The sequence below is a fragment of the Pteronotus mesoamericanus genome, unplaced genomic scaffold (assembly GCF_021234165.1).
Source record: "Pteronotus mesoamericanus isolate MK-2021 breed Mesoamerican mustached bat unplaced genomic scaffold, CSHL_Meso_final contig_502, whole genome shotgun sequence".
Classification (NCBI taxonomy): domain Eukaryota; kingdom Metazoa; phylum Chordata; class Mammalia; order Chiroptera; family Mormoopidae; genus Pteronotus; species Pteronotus mesoamericanus.
The window spans coordinates 3,457,844-3,471,756 of NW_026555187.1; the positions used below are offsets into that span (position 1 = coordinate 3,457,844).

The 13,913-nt window shown below is 51.3% G+C and overlaps 1 protein-coding gene across 1 annotated transcript; it reads right to left on the minus strand.

Moving 5' to 3' along the window:
- Window positions 1-1,923: 1,923 nt before the first annotated feature.
- Window positions 1,924-3,831, minus strand: LOC129074925 (cyclin-dependent kinase 16-like). The gene is given in 2 exon segments (XM_054578814.1): window positions 1,924-3,440; window positions 3,822-3,831. Coding segments are annotated over 2 exon segments (1,527 nt in total).
- Window positions 3,832-13,913: the final 10,082 nt, after the last annotated feature.

A 13,913-nucleotide genomic window follows, 5' to 3' on the forward strand; every position in this document is an offset into this window, starting at 1 on the left:
TATGTGCATTATATATAAAACACACACACACATTTCCTGTTGGTTCTGTTTTCTGGCAACCCCTGGCTCACACAGACTGGTTGCCCCATTTTCACCGAACCTTCAAAAGCAAGCCTAAAACCAGTTTGATGTTAGAACAAAAGGCAGAGTCTCCAGGGATCGATGCTGCCTTCTTTCTTTTAAGAAACTTAAACATTACAAACACATGCCTCTTAGTGTGAAGAAATTAGAAAACAGATACGTCTAGAGAGGAAAAAAATAACAGCGTTCCTTTATTTAAACATGTACTTAGTGTTTTATAAAATATGTGCACTTTTAACACACATTTAAATAGCCTTTTTGGTTGGCTTGATGTTTGCCATTTGGAGCTAGCTGGAGGTGACATGTCATGCCTTACATCTTCTGGGACCTACACGTGAAGCCGCATTCCTTTAGCCAGGCCCTCGGAATATGAAGATGAATATAATCTGGGTTCTTGCTTTGAAAGTTCTCATGGCGTGTTAGGAGAATGGCCCTAAGTAATTATAGTATAGGATGGTGCATGCTAAAAATTAGAAGTATACTGAGAAACGTGGCGCCAGAGAAGAGGTACGGTATAGATGTGAATTGTGTACATTCTGAGGCCAGAGAAGTAATTTAGAACCTCTTCCTGCTCAGCTGCTACTCCAGGCAAATGTTATTCATCCCCAGGATGAGAGCGCCTCAAGGACACTCGTGGATGGATCTGTGGAGAGGGAGCTCCAACTCTTACTTTCCACGGCTGGAGGCAGAGGGGTCGGTGGTGACGTCTCGGAAGCTCTGCTTTGCTGGCCTCCCAGCCCCCGAGGCTGCAGCCCCTCCATGTGTTGGTGTCTCCCGCTGGAGGGAGTGGTCCTGCCTTCACTAAGGGAGCGCACGTCAGCCAGCAGGCCTTGTGATTTTACCAAGCTGGGACAGACTCTGGTTATGCACAGGCTTCTACCCTGTGAACCCCTAGGCGTGTGTGGGGGTCAGCCCCATGGCCACCCTCACTCATGCTGGAGGAGTGGGCTGGGTGGGTGAGGGCGTTCTCACGCCTGTGGGAAAGTGCATTTGCTGTGATGCAAACTTCAACACAGGGAAGAGCTGTGCGCTGACTTAGGCTAACTGGGCACCGAGGCCGAGACAAAGAAACACTTGTAGAGGGCTTCTTACAGAGCGCTCTTAGGAAACACCTCTGTGAGAAAACGAGCCTGACAGAACAGGCAGCAGGAGAAGCGGATCAGCACTGACGTGGCCACTGAGGTTTCTCCCACAGAAAGCCCTGGAGCTGGGACGGACCTTCAGAGTTGTCCCAAACTGAGGCAAGGGTGTGGCGGCGATGTGTTCACATCAGCCGGTCACCGATTGGCCGTGGGCTACCTCCTGGGAGGAGGGATAACCTTGGATGAACCAGTTCCCTCCAGCCAAGGACGATTCCCAGTGAGGGACTCAGCACGAGCTATCAGTAGCAAGATTCCCAGCAGCAGGGGGCTGGATGTTCAGAGGAAAGGGGGCCTGGGGAGACAATGACAGTATCCACAACTGCCCACCTTTTGTGCCTCTCACATCTACTTACTTCTTATAGCTCATCTAGAAACAGGTCCTTCAGGATTCAGATTGGTCTCATTTTCTACGAATTGACAGGCAAAGGATGAGTGGAAAAACCCTACCTCCTATTGCTACAGCTGATCTTCTCTCTCTCTAAGGAGTGACAACAGTTTTGTTAGCACTTAGCAGACAAGCCAATGGTGGGTGGACAGGCCAGTGGTCAGATGTTTGGGCAGGCAGCAGGGGACTTGTGGGCAGGCGGGCTTGAATCAGGCAGCTAGGCAGGCAGCAAGCAGGGAGGATGCAGTGGATGGCTGCCTGGGGCGGGGTGTAGCATCCCTCCAGCCACTGCCCGCTGGGCCCTGGGTCTGTGGCTTAGAACTCCGTGTCCACCCCATGGAAAGCTGGCCTGTCTGAGTCAGACATTGACGAAGAGTGAAGGTTGGCCTCCCTTTGTAGCGTGATCTCCTTTAGGGCAAATATGGAAGTGGTGTCAGGAAGTTTGTGGATCTGCTCCCCCAGACTGAGGAAGAATGGGTGTTTCATGGCATCCTCTGCGGAGATCCGATTGCGAGCTTCAAACTGCAGCAGCTTGGTGAGGAGGTCAACCCCATCACTATCCAGTCGGGGTGCAAGGCTCTGAAGGGCTTTGCCGCGGTACCTGGGGAAGTTGCGTGCCTTGAACTCTTTGTTGGACAGGATGCCCGGCCACGTCTCCTCAGTTGGGGTTCCCAGGACGCGGAAGATGACGTGCAGCTGCTCCTCCACTGCGGAGCCCGGGAAGAGGGGCTGGCCAGTGGCCATCTTGTAGAAAATGCAGCCCACACCCCACAGGTCAATCTGGGTGGAGTAGTGCGAGGACCCGAGCAGGAGGTCGGGGGGCCGGTACCACAGTGTCACCACCTCGTTGGAGTAGGTCTTCATGAGAAGTGACTCGGTCCGGGCCAGCCCAAAGTCAGCCAGCTTGAGCTCTCCTCTCCTGTTTATGAGCAAGTTCTGGGGGTTGAGGTCTCTGTGTAGCACCTTCTTCCGGTGACAGTAGGCCAGGCCACGGAGCAGCTGGAACAGGAACAGTTTCACGTTGTGCATGTTGATGACAGTCCCACAGTCATCCAGGTACTGCTGCAGGTCCTTGTCCAGGTACTCAAAGACAAGGGTGAGGGAGTTCTCCATGTGGATAATGTCAAGGAGCGCGATGATGTTGGCATGTTTGAGGTCCTTGAGCAGAGACATTTCCCAGATGGTGGTGCAAGGTAGCCCCTCTTCCTTTTCCAGTTTAATCTCCTTGAGTGCCACGAGCTCGTCTGTGAGCTTGCTTCTGCCTTTGTAAATGGTGGCCTGGGTACCCTCACCCAGCTTCTCCAGCTTGATGTAGGTCTCCAGTTTCCCAAAGGCAATCTCAGACAGGCTGACGAGGTGGAGGCGGCGGCTGAGGGCGTTTTCCAAGATGTGGCGACTGAGGGTCACCTTTTCCGCGTAGCCCCGGCCTGGCGGGATGTCAGAGGGAAGTGAGGGGTGCTCTCTGCGTACCCTCCCTGGCCCCTGCACCTCATTCGAGGCCGTCGCTGAAACCTGGTCACTTACTCTGTTAGACCCCACCTTCAAGCCCTTGCGCACAATCTCTGGTGCAGAGCTGAGGAGTCCCGGTCCAGAGGGAAGGTCCCCAGGGGCAGCACGGGTGTGGGCCCCTCCAAGGCCACTGCCACGGCCACCACGACTGTCGTCTTCAGGGCCCATCTGTTCAGGGGCACTGTTGGTCTTGTCTCTACCTCAGCCCCCTCCGAGTGTCTCTGACAGCTGCCTTGTGATCTTCATCCTCTCCAAGGCGATCAGAAGATCAGCTCCTCCAGGGTAGATTTCTGAAGAGTTAGGTAAAGCTGTCTCCCGAGGCCCTGAAAAAATAACGGTGGGGGCGCGCGAGCAACCTCAGCGCGCAGGGCCTGCACGGAGGCGCCTAAGCGCAGGGCTGAGGCTGAGCGACCTCCTGCTTCTCCTCCTCCTCCACAGGTACGCCGCAGGCCCCGCCCCAGTCGTCGTCTGGCCCCGCCCCTTCCAGCAGAGGGTGGCGAGGAGGGGAGGTGAGGAGGGGGAGGAGGAGGAGGAGGCAGCGTCGGGCTCACCCCGCCTTGAGCTTGACAGCGTGGGCCATTCCCAGGGGTCTCGGCCTCGCAAGTTCGAGTCCAAGAGCTCGCGGAGTCACGGGGATCCCAGAGCCCATCAGCCTAGACGCAACCCCCACGCGCCGCCTGCTGCTGTTGGTCTCAAAGCCGTACCTGATACCATCCTCCGACTCCACCACCATCCTAGATACCCCTCACCTTTGCCTGATGCTTTTTCTAGTCTTAAGTGATTTTTCTGGTGGGGTTGATCAGACAATTATCCTTGAGAGGTCTGAGCTCCTGGTTACCAGGTTCTTAGGACGCCGCTACTCTGTTTGTTTACTGTTAAAACAAGGCATATGAACACTGAGAGGTGCCCCAGTGGATAAATTTAGCACCAAAGAGATTCCTTCCCGCCTCCAGCGTCTAGCAGCAGCCTCACATTTCCTCTATCATTCCTTTCCATGCCTGTTGGCCTTCGAGCTGGAGGGATCCAGGGACTGTTACAGCTGCCGCTTAAAGTTTAACAGACTCTTACTGAGACCCCACATCCAAGCGCTCCTCCTCTGGGGGCCAAGACATCCAGGCTCGCAGAGCTAGGGTGGGAGGACGGGGAGCACAAATCCCTCAGTGGGACGTGGCTTGGTGGTCATCGGCCCCCTCTTGCTCCCGCCCTTCAGTTTCCTGACTCTTGCGTTCCGCCCCTAGGGGGCGCAGTCCCACACAGTGGTCACGCATTCAGGGTCCATACTGTGTCCGGACAAGGATATCGTCCTCAAGGTCACATCTCCGTTTCTTCTTTCAGAGGCCATTTCACCCCCCTGTTAGGCTTGTAATCCCCGGGGATGCAGTCGGGCAGGACAAGTGGGCCCCATGATCGAAGGCCCAAGGCCACTACTGCACTTTTTTTTTTTTTTTTTTGTCATAAGGTGGGCCCCTTGGCCTAAGACCATGCATGCTCTTTAGGGTTTTATGTCACCTGAAGATATCTGTTGAATCCTTAGGCCGCTGGCCTGGCCAAAGCCCCATAGGCAGACAAAGCAAGCTCGTGCTGGACAATATATTTGCATTAGTCACATTGAATCACTGCCCCTTTCAGGGTGAGAGGGGTCAAGAGTTGCCACCAAGGGCCTAATCCATCTTCTCAAGATGGTGTCAAAGGTGAGGCTCAGTTTCGATTCTATAGCTAGTAGGTTGGGTATTTGGTGGGGCCAGCAGCTACATGTGCCGTGGTGATGGCGGCAGCCCCGCTGGGCCCGTGCAGAGCTCCCTCCCTTCTACCATGGTTACCTCACTCCTGTGCCTGTCGTATCTGTATGCAGGGCTGGGTGGGGGGGGAGGGTGGGGATGTCCCGTAACAAGTACTGGCTGACGTCACAGGACCAAGCCATTCTGTCCACTTCGTTGTTTTGTGTCTCCCATTGTGGGTGCTCTTTGGTGGTGATTAACCTGTGATACTAAAATCTCCACACTTTGTACCCACTCCTGTTTGTCTGGGTGCGCTTCCTGAGACCTTGTTCCTAACTTTCCAGTCTGTCTCCTTGTAGGACTCCAGTCCAACTAGCCAGTCCAATAAAGATACCCTAAGTCTACGAATATTTTTACTTTGGGCCATGTCTCTCTCCCTAAAATGGGAGGCACAAGGCATTGCCCACAGTCCGGAAAATTGGGAAGAGCTCCCCTCATTGGTCTCTATCAGGGTCACTACTGAATGGCTCTGTAGTGCAAGAGCAGCCCATTTTCAGCTCCTGCGGGCACACCAAGGTGGCCCATCCATATATCAAGTTCAGGCCTTCCCTCCTCCATTACTGGGTGTCAGGGAACCCTCCCCTGATCTCTCAGCCCCAGCAATAGCATGACATTTGGGACAGAGATGCCAGCGCAACAATGGTCTATGACACAGGGGGTTGAGGTTACCTGCTCGTGTAGCTCACATACAACCAGAGGCCCTGCTCGCACCCAGATGTACCTCTTCCACCTTACAAAGGATTGGTGTTGGGGTGGCCTGAATTTACAGCTTGGGGGTATGAGAGAGCCCAGCTCATGACGGACAGCTCTGACCACACGACCACTTGATGCCCATGCTCATATAGTCCATTTTCACTAGGGCCTTGTGGCAAACCAGGTCCTGACTTCCCAATGAGAAGGCTGTTGCAGATGGCATGGTCTTGCTGCAAAACCCTAAGCGTCACACTGTGATTCTTTTGGGGGCTTGCCATCAACTTTACTTGATGTCTTTTCCCAACACAAGAACTGTTACTACCACAGCGTCTGCTGGGTTGTATGGCCACAGGACAGGGTGTTTGTGTCACACCCTGGCCCCGAGGCAGAGCCCTTTCTAAGCCTCATTTAAAGCTGGCCACCTTCCATGTCACCTGGTAAATGGCTCAGAGCTGTTTTTTAAGTACAGAAAAGCTGCCTTCAGCATCCAAAGAGGCCCCCCAAGCCTAGCGCTCCTCTCTTAGCGAAGGGAGTTGTGAAATGTGATAATTAGTCATTTATTTAGTTGGAGGAGTGTCCTCTTATGCCCCAGACCATTGGATGCTAAAAATTTCACTGCTGTGGCAAGACCCTGAAGCCATGGAGTTCACGTGCACCCTGCGGAGCCCATGTGCTTTACCAAGGCCTCCCATGTTTCTACCCTTCTCGCTTACCTGCTCCAGTTAGCAAGGTGTCACCAAGGTGGTGGGCTCATTTGATAATCCGTGGAATGTACATAGGGTCAGTGTCTTTGGTAGAGAGAAGGTGACCCATCAAAGCCCTGGGGAAAACTATAGCTGCACACAATGATTTGTGAATGTGTCCTGCTGTAGAGCCTCCTCGGGAAAGGGAGGGAAAGAACACGCTTGCTGGAGCGCTGTCTGCCTATCGTGTGCCGGAGTCTCTGTTATCCGCTCTCATCAAGGCACCACATCTGGCCCGGGCGCCACAGTCGGGGCTGCTCTCTGCTGAAGTTGGCAGTTGTCTCCTGTCCTCCATCAAGATCTAGTTGGGTTTTGAAGTCCTAACGTTCCCATCGCTATTCGGAAGCCAAGTTCCGTAACAGCATCTCCTACTGCCAGTTCCAGCTGAAAGATGACAGACACCACTGGACATCTTAATGACACTGGTATCCCTTTCTCAACTCGTTCCTTATCCCCTTGGCAAATGGAGAGCCCTCCTAGCCTCCCATGGAACATGGTTAACTGATAGGTGTTCTGCCTGCGTCCACCTGATTATGCCCACGGTTTCTGAGCCCTTCGGGCCTTTCTCCCTTCACCTGCCTGGGAAGTTCTGGTGCATGTACTTAGTGTGGGCCATTGCATTTTCCAAGCTTCCAGGATTCAACCTGGCAGTTTATTAGCACCTTCTCCTAGACTTTTTGCCAGGGTGATAATTTCTGCCTTATGAGGGACTTTATCCACCTTTGTTCCTGCCCCTTATTCCACTGCCCTCTGTATTTTGTCCAGCACACATGTCTCACCTGCTCCTTCATGGATTACCCAGATTTTGCAGTCTTCTTGTGTATGGCCCTTCTCTTCCCTTAGCTGGCCTTGTCACTGTATTGCGATCTGACTGTGATTTTTGTTCATCCTATTAACAGAGGCAAAGGTTGGGGCAGGGGTTGTGAAGGGTTCCAGCAAGGTCTTGTAAGGCACCTGATTCACCTGAGGCTTGTGTGTGACGCTCTGGCAAGGAAGTACTCATGACTTCCTATCACAGGGGAGGGGCACCTCCTATAGGCCCTTCTCCCAGTAGGTTTGGGAGAAGCTGGGAGTTCAAAATTCTCAACCACATCAACCCAGACAACCACCTCCTAGGAGAGACTTCGAGTCCCCTTCCTTTTCTGTCATGGTCTTGACCCTGGTGTCAGAGACCTGTGCTGAGAGCCGACCTCCTCTGTAGCTCCGCCGCTCCTCCTGGATTAAGTGCTGAGCCCAGTTCTTCGTGCCGATGGCCGTCTGTTGTAGGAGTTGAAAGTTTCCTTAAATGCTGTGAAGGAAATCCTTTTTTCTTGTTTTGCCTTGAACTGCCTGATTCACCTGTCTTTGGCGAGCCAATCAGTGGCAGTCAGCCACAGCCACCAATTCCACGGTCGTTCTAGTTTCCCTTCGTGCCTCTCCAGCGTTGGAAATCTTGCCCAGCCAGTGCTCCACCACCCACTGGGGTCCTCACAGATGTCACTTTGCTAGATGTTCTGCAGTTGTATCACTAATGCAACCATAGACTACCCATGCTACAATGACCACCAGAGACGGGGTCCACACTGCCAGCTGGCCAGGGAGTTGTCACCTGCCACCTCCTGCTTTATAGTCAGCTTTCCAAGATTATTCCTGGTGCTAATTGGCTTATTGGTTCCCTGGACAGAGACTGTGAGGTGGAGAATTTTATTCAGGGTTCATTGGGGACGACTTTTGGGAGAAACAGCTGTTAAAAAAAAAAAGTGAGAAAGGAAAGACGGATGAGAAGAAGGAGGAGGACGGGGGAAGGAGAAGAAAAAGAAACAATTGACCTCAAATACAGGCTCCATTGAGGATTCAGCCACTCCATGGGAAGCTGTGAGCTAGGGTGATGGTCAGTATTTCTCTAGTTGAGGGATGTGGGGAGGGAACAGGTGCTGAGCCTTTGACTCTCACATCAGCCCATCAGTGGGCACAGCTCATCTTTTTCGGGAGGGGTGTCCCTTTGGGAGGGCAATTCCTCTCAGCAGAGAACGGCTCCCAGGGAGGGATGAAGCTGTGAACTGTTAGCAGCCGGGGACTGGACGGATCAGCTGTCTGAGGGGCGTGAGGGGGACACCGATGTCTTCACTGCAGGCCCATTGTGTTCACGCTTCCCACCGAGCAGCCAGGAGGGGATTGGGGTGAGGAAAAGTGAGGCACCAAGACAGCACAGAGTCAGTGGCAATGTCAAAGTCACACCTGTCTGAAATTATCCAACATTATTCTGATTGATCTTGGACAAGTTATTCAGTTTTGTTTTGTTTTGTTTGTTAACCTAAAAAACAGAAAACAGAGCATGCACTTTTGATCCAAGGAGTCCAGGTTTAATTCTCAGATCCTGCACTGCCTTAATGCTGTGTGATGGTGCATAAGCCATTGACCATGTCTGCGGATTGACTTTCTCAGCTGTAAGTTGGGGATGAGAGCAACCTCTTTGCAAGCTTGTCCTGGGGATTAAATGTGACAACTAGGTTAAACGCTCAGCACACTGCCAGCCCACTTTAGTTGCTCAACACACAGTAGCTATTGGATCTAGTAGCAATTCTAATATTATCTAACCATCGAGACATTCAATGCTCAATTTTTGAAAGCCGGTAGGAGATAGGAGTTTCCAGAAGCTTTCTCAGACCTCCCTGTGCATGTCTTCCCTCCCTACATCTCCCTCCTCATAACGCCCTCAGTGCACAGTGCACAGAGAGAACACCGATCTCTCTGTGTCTTCTCTCTATGCTTCCCTGCAAGCAGTTAGAGCTCTCTGTGAGCTGCCTGGGGAGAGAGACTCCTATAATCCTCTTTACCTGACACAGAAATGGGCACATGGCCTGTGCTCTCTAAGGATTTGTGAAATAAGTTAATACATGTGTATTTACGATTTTTAGTCACAGAGACAGCTCCACTTTGCAGGTGGGGGGAGTCTGAGAGTCATGATACCGATTTTGCAAGCCGTGACATAGAAATGCACCGAGTGGCCCCGACTCAGCTGGTCATCCCCTGCACCAAAAGGCTTCCGGTTATAGCCCTGGTCAGGGCATGTATGGGAGGCAACTGATCGATGTTTCTCCCTCACATTGATGTTTCTCCCTCTCTCCCCCCACCCTTCTTCTCTATCTAAAATCAATAAACATATCCTCCTCAGGTGAAGATTTGAAATAAATGCATCCAGTGCACATAAGTATTTGGTGAAATTTTTGTTTCAGTTTTGAATGCATGTCATGGTATGGGTTGTGGTATAAAAATATATTTCTTACTCTGAATCATAGGAAGGAAGACGTTAGGAAAACACTGACAGGGTCCCAGAAGAGATGCTGAGTCCCCCTCAACAGAACCGGAGGAGACAGCGGGTGCGAGGACCCCCACCTGTAGGGGTCGCAACTGGGTTCAGCAAGGCTTTCCCAGGCTTGTGGGGATTAGACGGGACAGGCCGTCAAGGAAAGAAGGGCTGCTCAGGGCCAGGTCACAGTCCTCAACACGACTTGCCATCCAGGCGATGAGTGGACCCTGCAGGGGGTCCTGAACACCGCATGTGCCTTTCCCCGGACAGACACAGAGCACTCAATGCCCTGCAATTGCTCAAGCTTTTCCTCTAGGGACCCCTGTTTTCCCTAGAGCTTTAGGTCATAATAGAAACTCAATTGCTTCTACTCACCTACCACTCATTAACCTGAGAGGGTAACCTGGAATCATTAGCCTTTGGAGATCTGGTGGTAATTTCTTGGTGCAGAATTTGTATACACAGCCTGACAGTTACTGAGGAGACCACAGGGGAAAATCCTTGAAATGGAAATTACTCTGGAAGTTCTAGGACAGATGGCCTCCCCGTCTACTGGAGCGTCTATTCGAGATGAAGTTCTGTGTGCTTGGCCCAGGGGCTTGGCGAGCAGGAAGTGTGTGTTTGTGGCAACGGCCACCTTCATGCAGGTGTATGGCACCTCCCTGGGTCCAGGTGGTGGAGCTTGCCTCCTAGGGTTCTATTCTTTTTTTTTTTTTTTTTTTTAAGACTTTATTTATTTATTTTTAGAGACAGGGGAAGGGAGGGAGAAAGAGAGGGAGAGAAATATCAATGTGTGGTTGCTTCTCGTGCGCCCCGTCCCGGGGACCTGCCCTGCAACCCAGGCATATTCCTTGACTGGGAATTTAGCTAGTGACACTTTGGTTCACAGGCCGGCATGAAGTCCACTGAGCCACACCAGCCAGGGCTCTATTCTAAACAAATGCTTCCCACACTCCTTCTGTGACCCTGGACCTAATGCCTACCTGTCTGCTATTTGTACTCTGAAAAGTGCTTTAATTGGGAAGGTGAAATACAATATTAAATGTCCTTTTTGTGCCTAGTAAAAGGCCCCCAAAGCTTAGCTTAACTCAAAGAGCTTAAATCAATAGTGCCGGCCCATTTTCTAATCACGGGGAATTTAATAATGATCAGGAGAGTCATTGTTGGCCTGATCTGTGGGACTATTAGGAGTTTAACTCTTGGAAAACAGCTTCCTGTCAAACTTACATACTGTTATCATATTAAATGTCACTCAGAAGGGTATTAAAATCCTTCTTTAGAGAGATAGTATTACAAAGGTTCTATCAAAATTACTCTATATGCTGATGAGCCAGCTGCTGGAGGAGAGAGGGCTAAGGCCAGCCTGGAGGTGGGAAGGAGGGATTACTCTCCTCTTCCCAGAATACACCACAGTCAGGGAGGGCGGTGGCTGGGTGCCTAATTCAAGAAGTCCCTTGAGGCACCTCAGCCTTGGGCTTGGAAAATTGCTTGGATCTGGGAGGGAAGAGCAGCTCCGTCCTGTGCTGGCTGGAACCCTCTGGGGCTCCTACATGGCAGGATGCACCTGCTGCAGCAACTCAAGCCCACTCATTCATTATCAGAGAGCCCATGCTGGCCTTGCGGTAGAGCCCGGCCCCCTGCACTCCATCTGTGGGCTGAGGATTCCAGCCCAGAGCAGCCTGCAGCGGCTGGACCTTCTGTGAACCAAACCTGATGCTGTTGCTCTTAGGGAAGAAATTTTCAGAGAGAACCATTTCACTGCAGAGGGGTGTGGACTGCAGAGGCTAAACAAAAATAAAGAAGAGGACCTGACGGAGACGCTGGAGAAGGGGGAGGATCGGGAGAGCCCCGAGAGTTCTTCCAGCCCACTCAGGAAGGCCACCGGACCCTCTGCGGGAAGTCTTCTTCCAGCTGCTGCCCTCGGCCAGCATGTCCGGTGCGGTGCGGCTTGTCCCTTGTAAACCAAAATTCCAGGATAAATTAAAAGAATTTTATTTCAATAAGATTTGCGAATCAGGGATGTATGAACTGAAGACATGTTCTAAAATGTAGGGGATAGGGCTAGTTGCAAGGAACTGATGAACAAAGAGATGGGTTGCTAGGGGAAACAAGACTACAAACTTGTATCATTCATTTTTGGATTGCAGGGGGCAACTGGACTTTTCAATGGTGGGTTGACTCAGTGGGCAGGCAAGTGGAGTCGCTGAAAACAATGGCCAACATATGATTAGGTTTTGTCAATGTCCTAGATCCAGTCTGGGCCTGCAGAACAAAAAAGCTTTCGAGTTACCTGTCAACAGCAATCAGTCAGCACAGGGAGACTGTTCGTTCCGCAGGCAGTTTCCAAGTCCAGGGAGCAGAGTCATGCTCTGTGAATAGCCTCAGAGTACGAAGTGCAGAATTTCAAATGTTGGGCCACAAATGGTGATGTTAAATTTCTTATGAGTTCTCAGCGTCCTGTTTGCCCTCATATGAGACACCATCCCCCGATCCCGGGCTGGCTCCCGTGGCTGTTGGCCTCTGGAACCCAGGGCCTTTCCCCAGGCGCTGCCACTCTGCCCAGCAGAGTTTCGAAGTGAAGCCTGGTGCACGCCTGCGACCCGGGTCAGCAGCTCCGGTGGCCGCATGCTCACCTGGTACAAATAGAGATTCCCTTTCCCACTGTACTTGTTTTAGTTGAGTCTTTTAGAATCACATTTCACAGGTTTCAACCCCTCTGGCTTTTCCAGAAGGAGTCAGTCTTCTAATAAACTATAACACATGCGGGGCAGAGATCAAAACACTGCTTTCATATATTTGGTAATTCAGGCTACAGACGGTAACTGGGTCCAGCTGGGGAGTGGCAGCCTGTGGCCAGGCCCTGGCCCAGGCCTCCTCCAGCCTGCGTGCCTATCTGTGCAGGCTGCCCGGGCTCGGCGCCACATGCACAGTGGACTGTGGTTCAAGCTTGTCACCTACAAACTGGGTGACTGAGGGAACTGTCGCAATCCCTCTGGTCCTCCCTTTCTCTTCCTGTAAAATGAGGACAATGTCTAATTTCAGGCTGAAATGTATATAATGTTTCTGGCACGAGATCTGGCACTTTAAGCACTCAATGGAGCAGCCACTAATATGCTTCCTGAAAAACTACCAAAAAAAAAAATGTACCTTCGAAGAAAATTGGAAACACAAAGGAACGAGGGAATATGACCAAGTTCTGATGCTGGCTCTTTTGGAGATGGCTGCTTGGGGACATCGGCATGTATCATTGTCATGGGCATGACAATGACATGTGGGTGGAGACGGCTGGTGATTAAGTTACAACACTTATTATATAGAGAAAAAGGCCAAGCTTAAACAAAATCTGGGCTCTAGTTGCCCACAGACAGCCACAGCCCTCCTCAGCCCCTGGGGCTATACCCAAGCTTGAGACAAATTATCAATGAGCAAAAAGTTCTTAGTCTTCTGTATCTTCTCCGTGTGGATGAGGGGGAGCAGAGGTCTGGATAATTCAAGATAACAGTCAGCCAAAATATCTCGTGTGCTGTTCAGCTCCACCCCTGGCTTGAGAGGAACCGTGTCTGGCTCTGGCCCCAGGACCAGAGGGCACAGTGGACATTTGTTGCCTCTTGAATGGATTCATGAGGTAGACCAGGTCGGGCTACTCAAGATTTGATGATCTGATATTGAATGTGTTGACTTAAATTGCAATTTTAGAGTCATAAGGACATGTGCAGTCCATTCTTGATTATTCCCTGTTTGGTTTGTACATGCTTCTAGATCATCTCTTAGCATCTCTCTTACTGCTCATCTGCTGCCCACTTTTCTCCCATTTTATTTGTTTGCAACCTATAACCATGTCTAAGCAGAGGCCAGTTAAAGCCAGACAGTGTTGTGAAAGTCTTCACTCTAGACAAAGCTTGCATCTTGAGAAAGTTGGGGTGATTAGGTAAGGGGGGTCTGAGGTGGTCTGTGTGCGGCCATCTCTCTGTGTTCTGTGGTTCTCAGAGCCAGGTAAAACTGAACTGAGAGGCCCTGGCCTTGTGGCTCAAGTGTTGGAGTGTTCTCCATGCACCAAAATGCAGAGGGTTCAGTTCCTGTTCGGGGCACATATCTTTGGGTTTGACCCCTGGTGAGGGTAGCCAGCAGGCAGACAATCGATGTTTCTCTCTCACTTTGATGTTTCTCTCTCTCTCTCTCTCTTTCTTTCTCTCTATCAATAAATATATCCTCGGGTGAGGATTGAAAAAAAAAATTGAAATGAGAGACACCCCTACTTCCTTAGACTCTTCCATGAACCCAGAGCGATGGCAA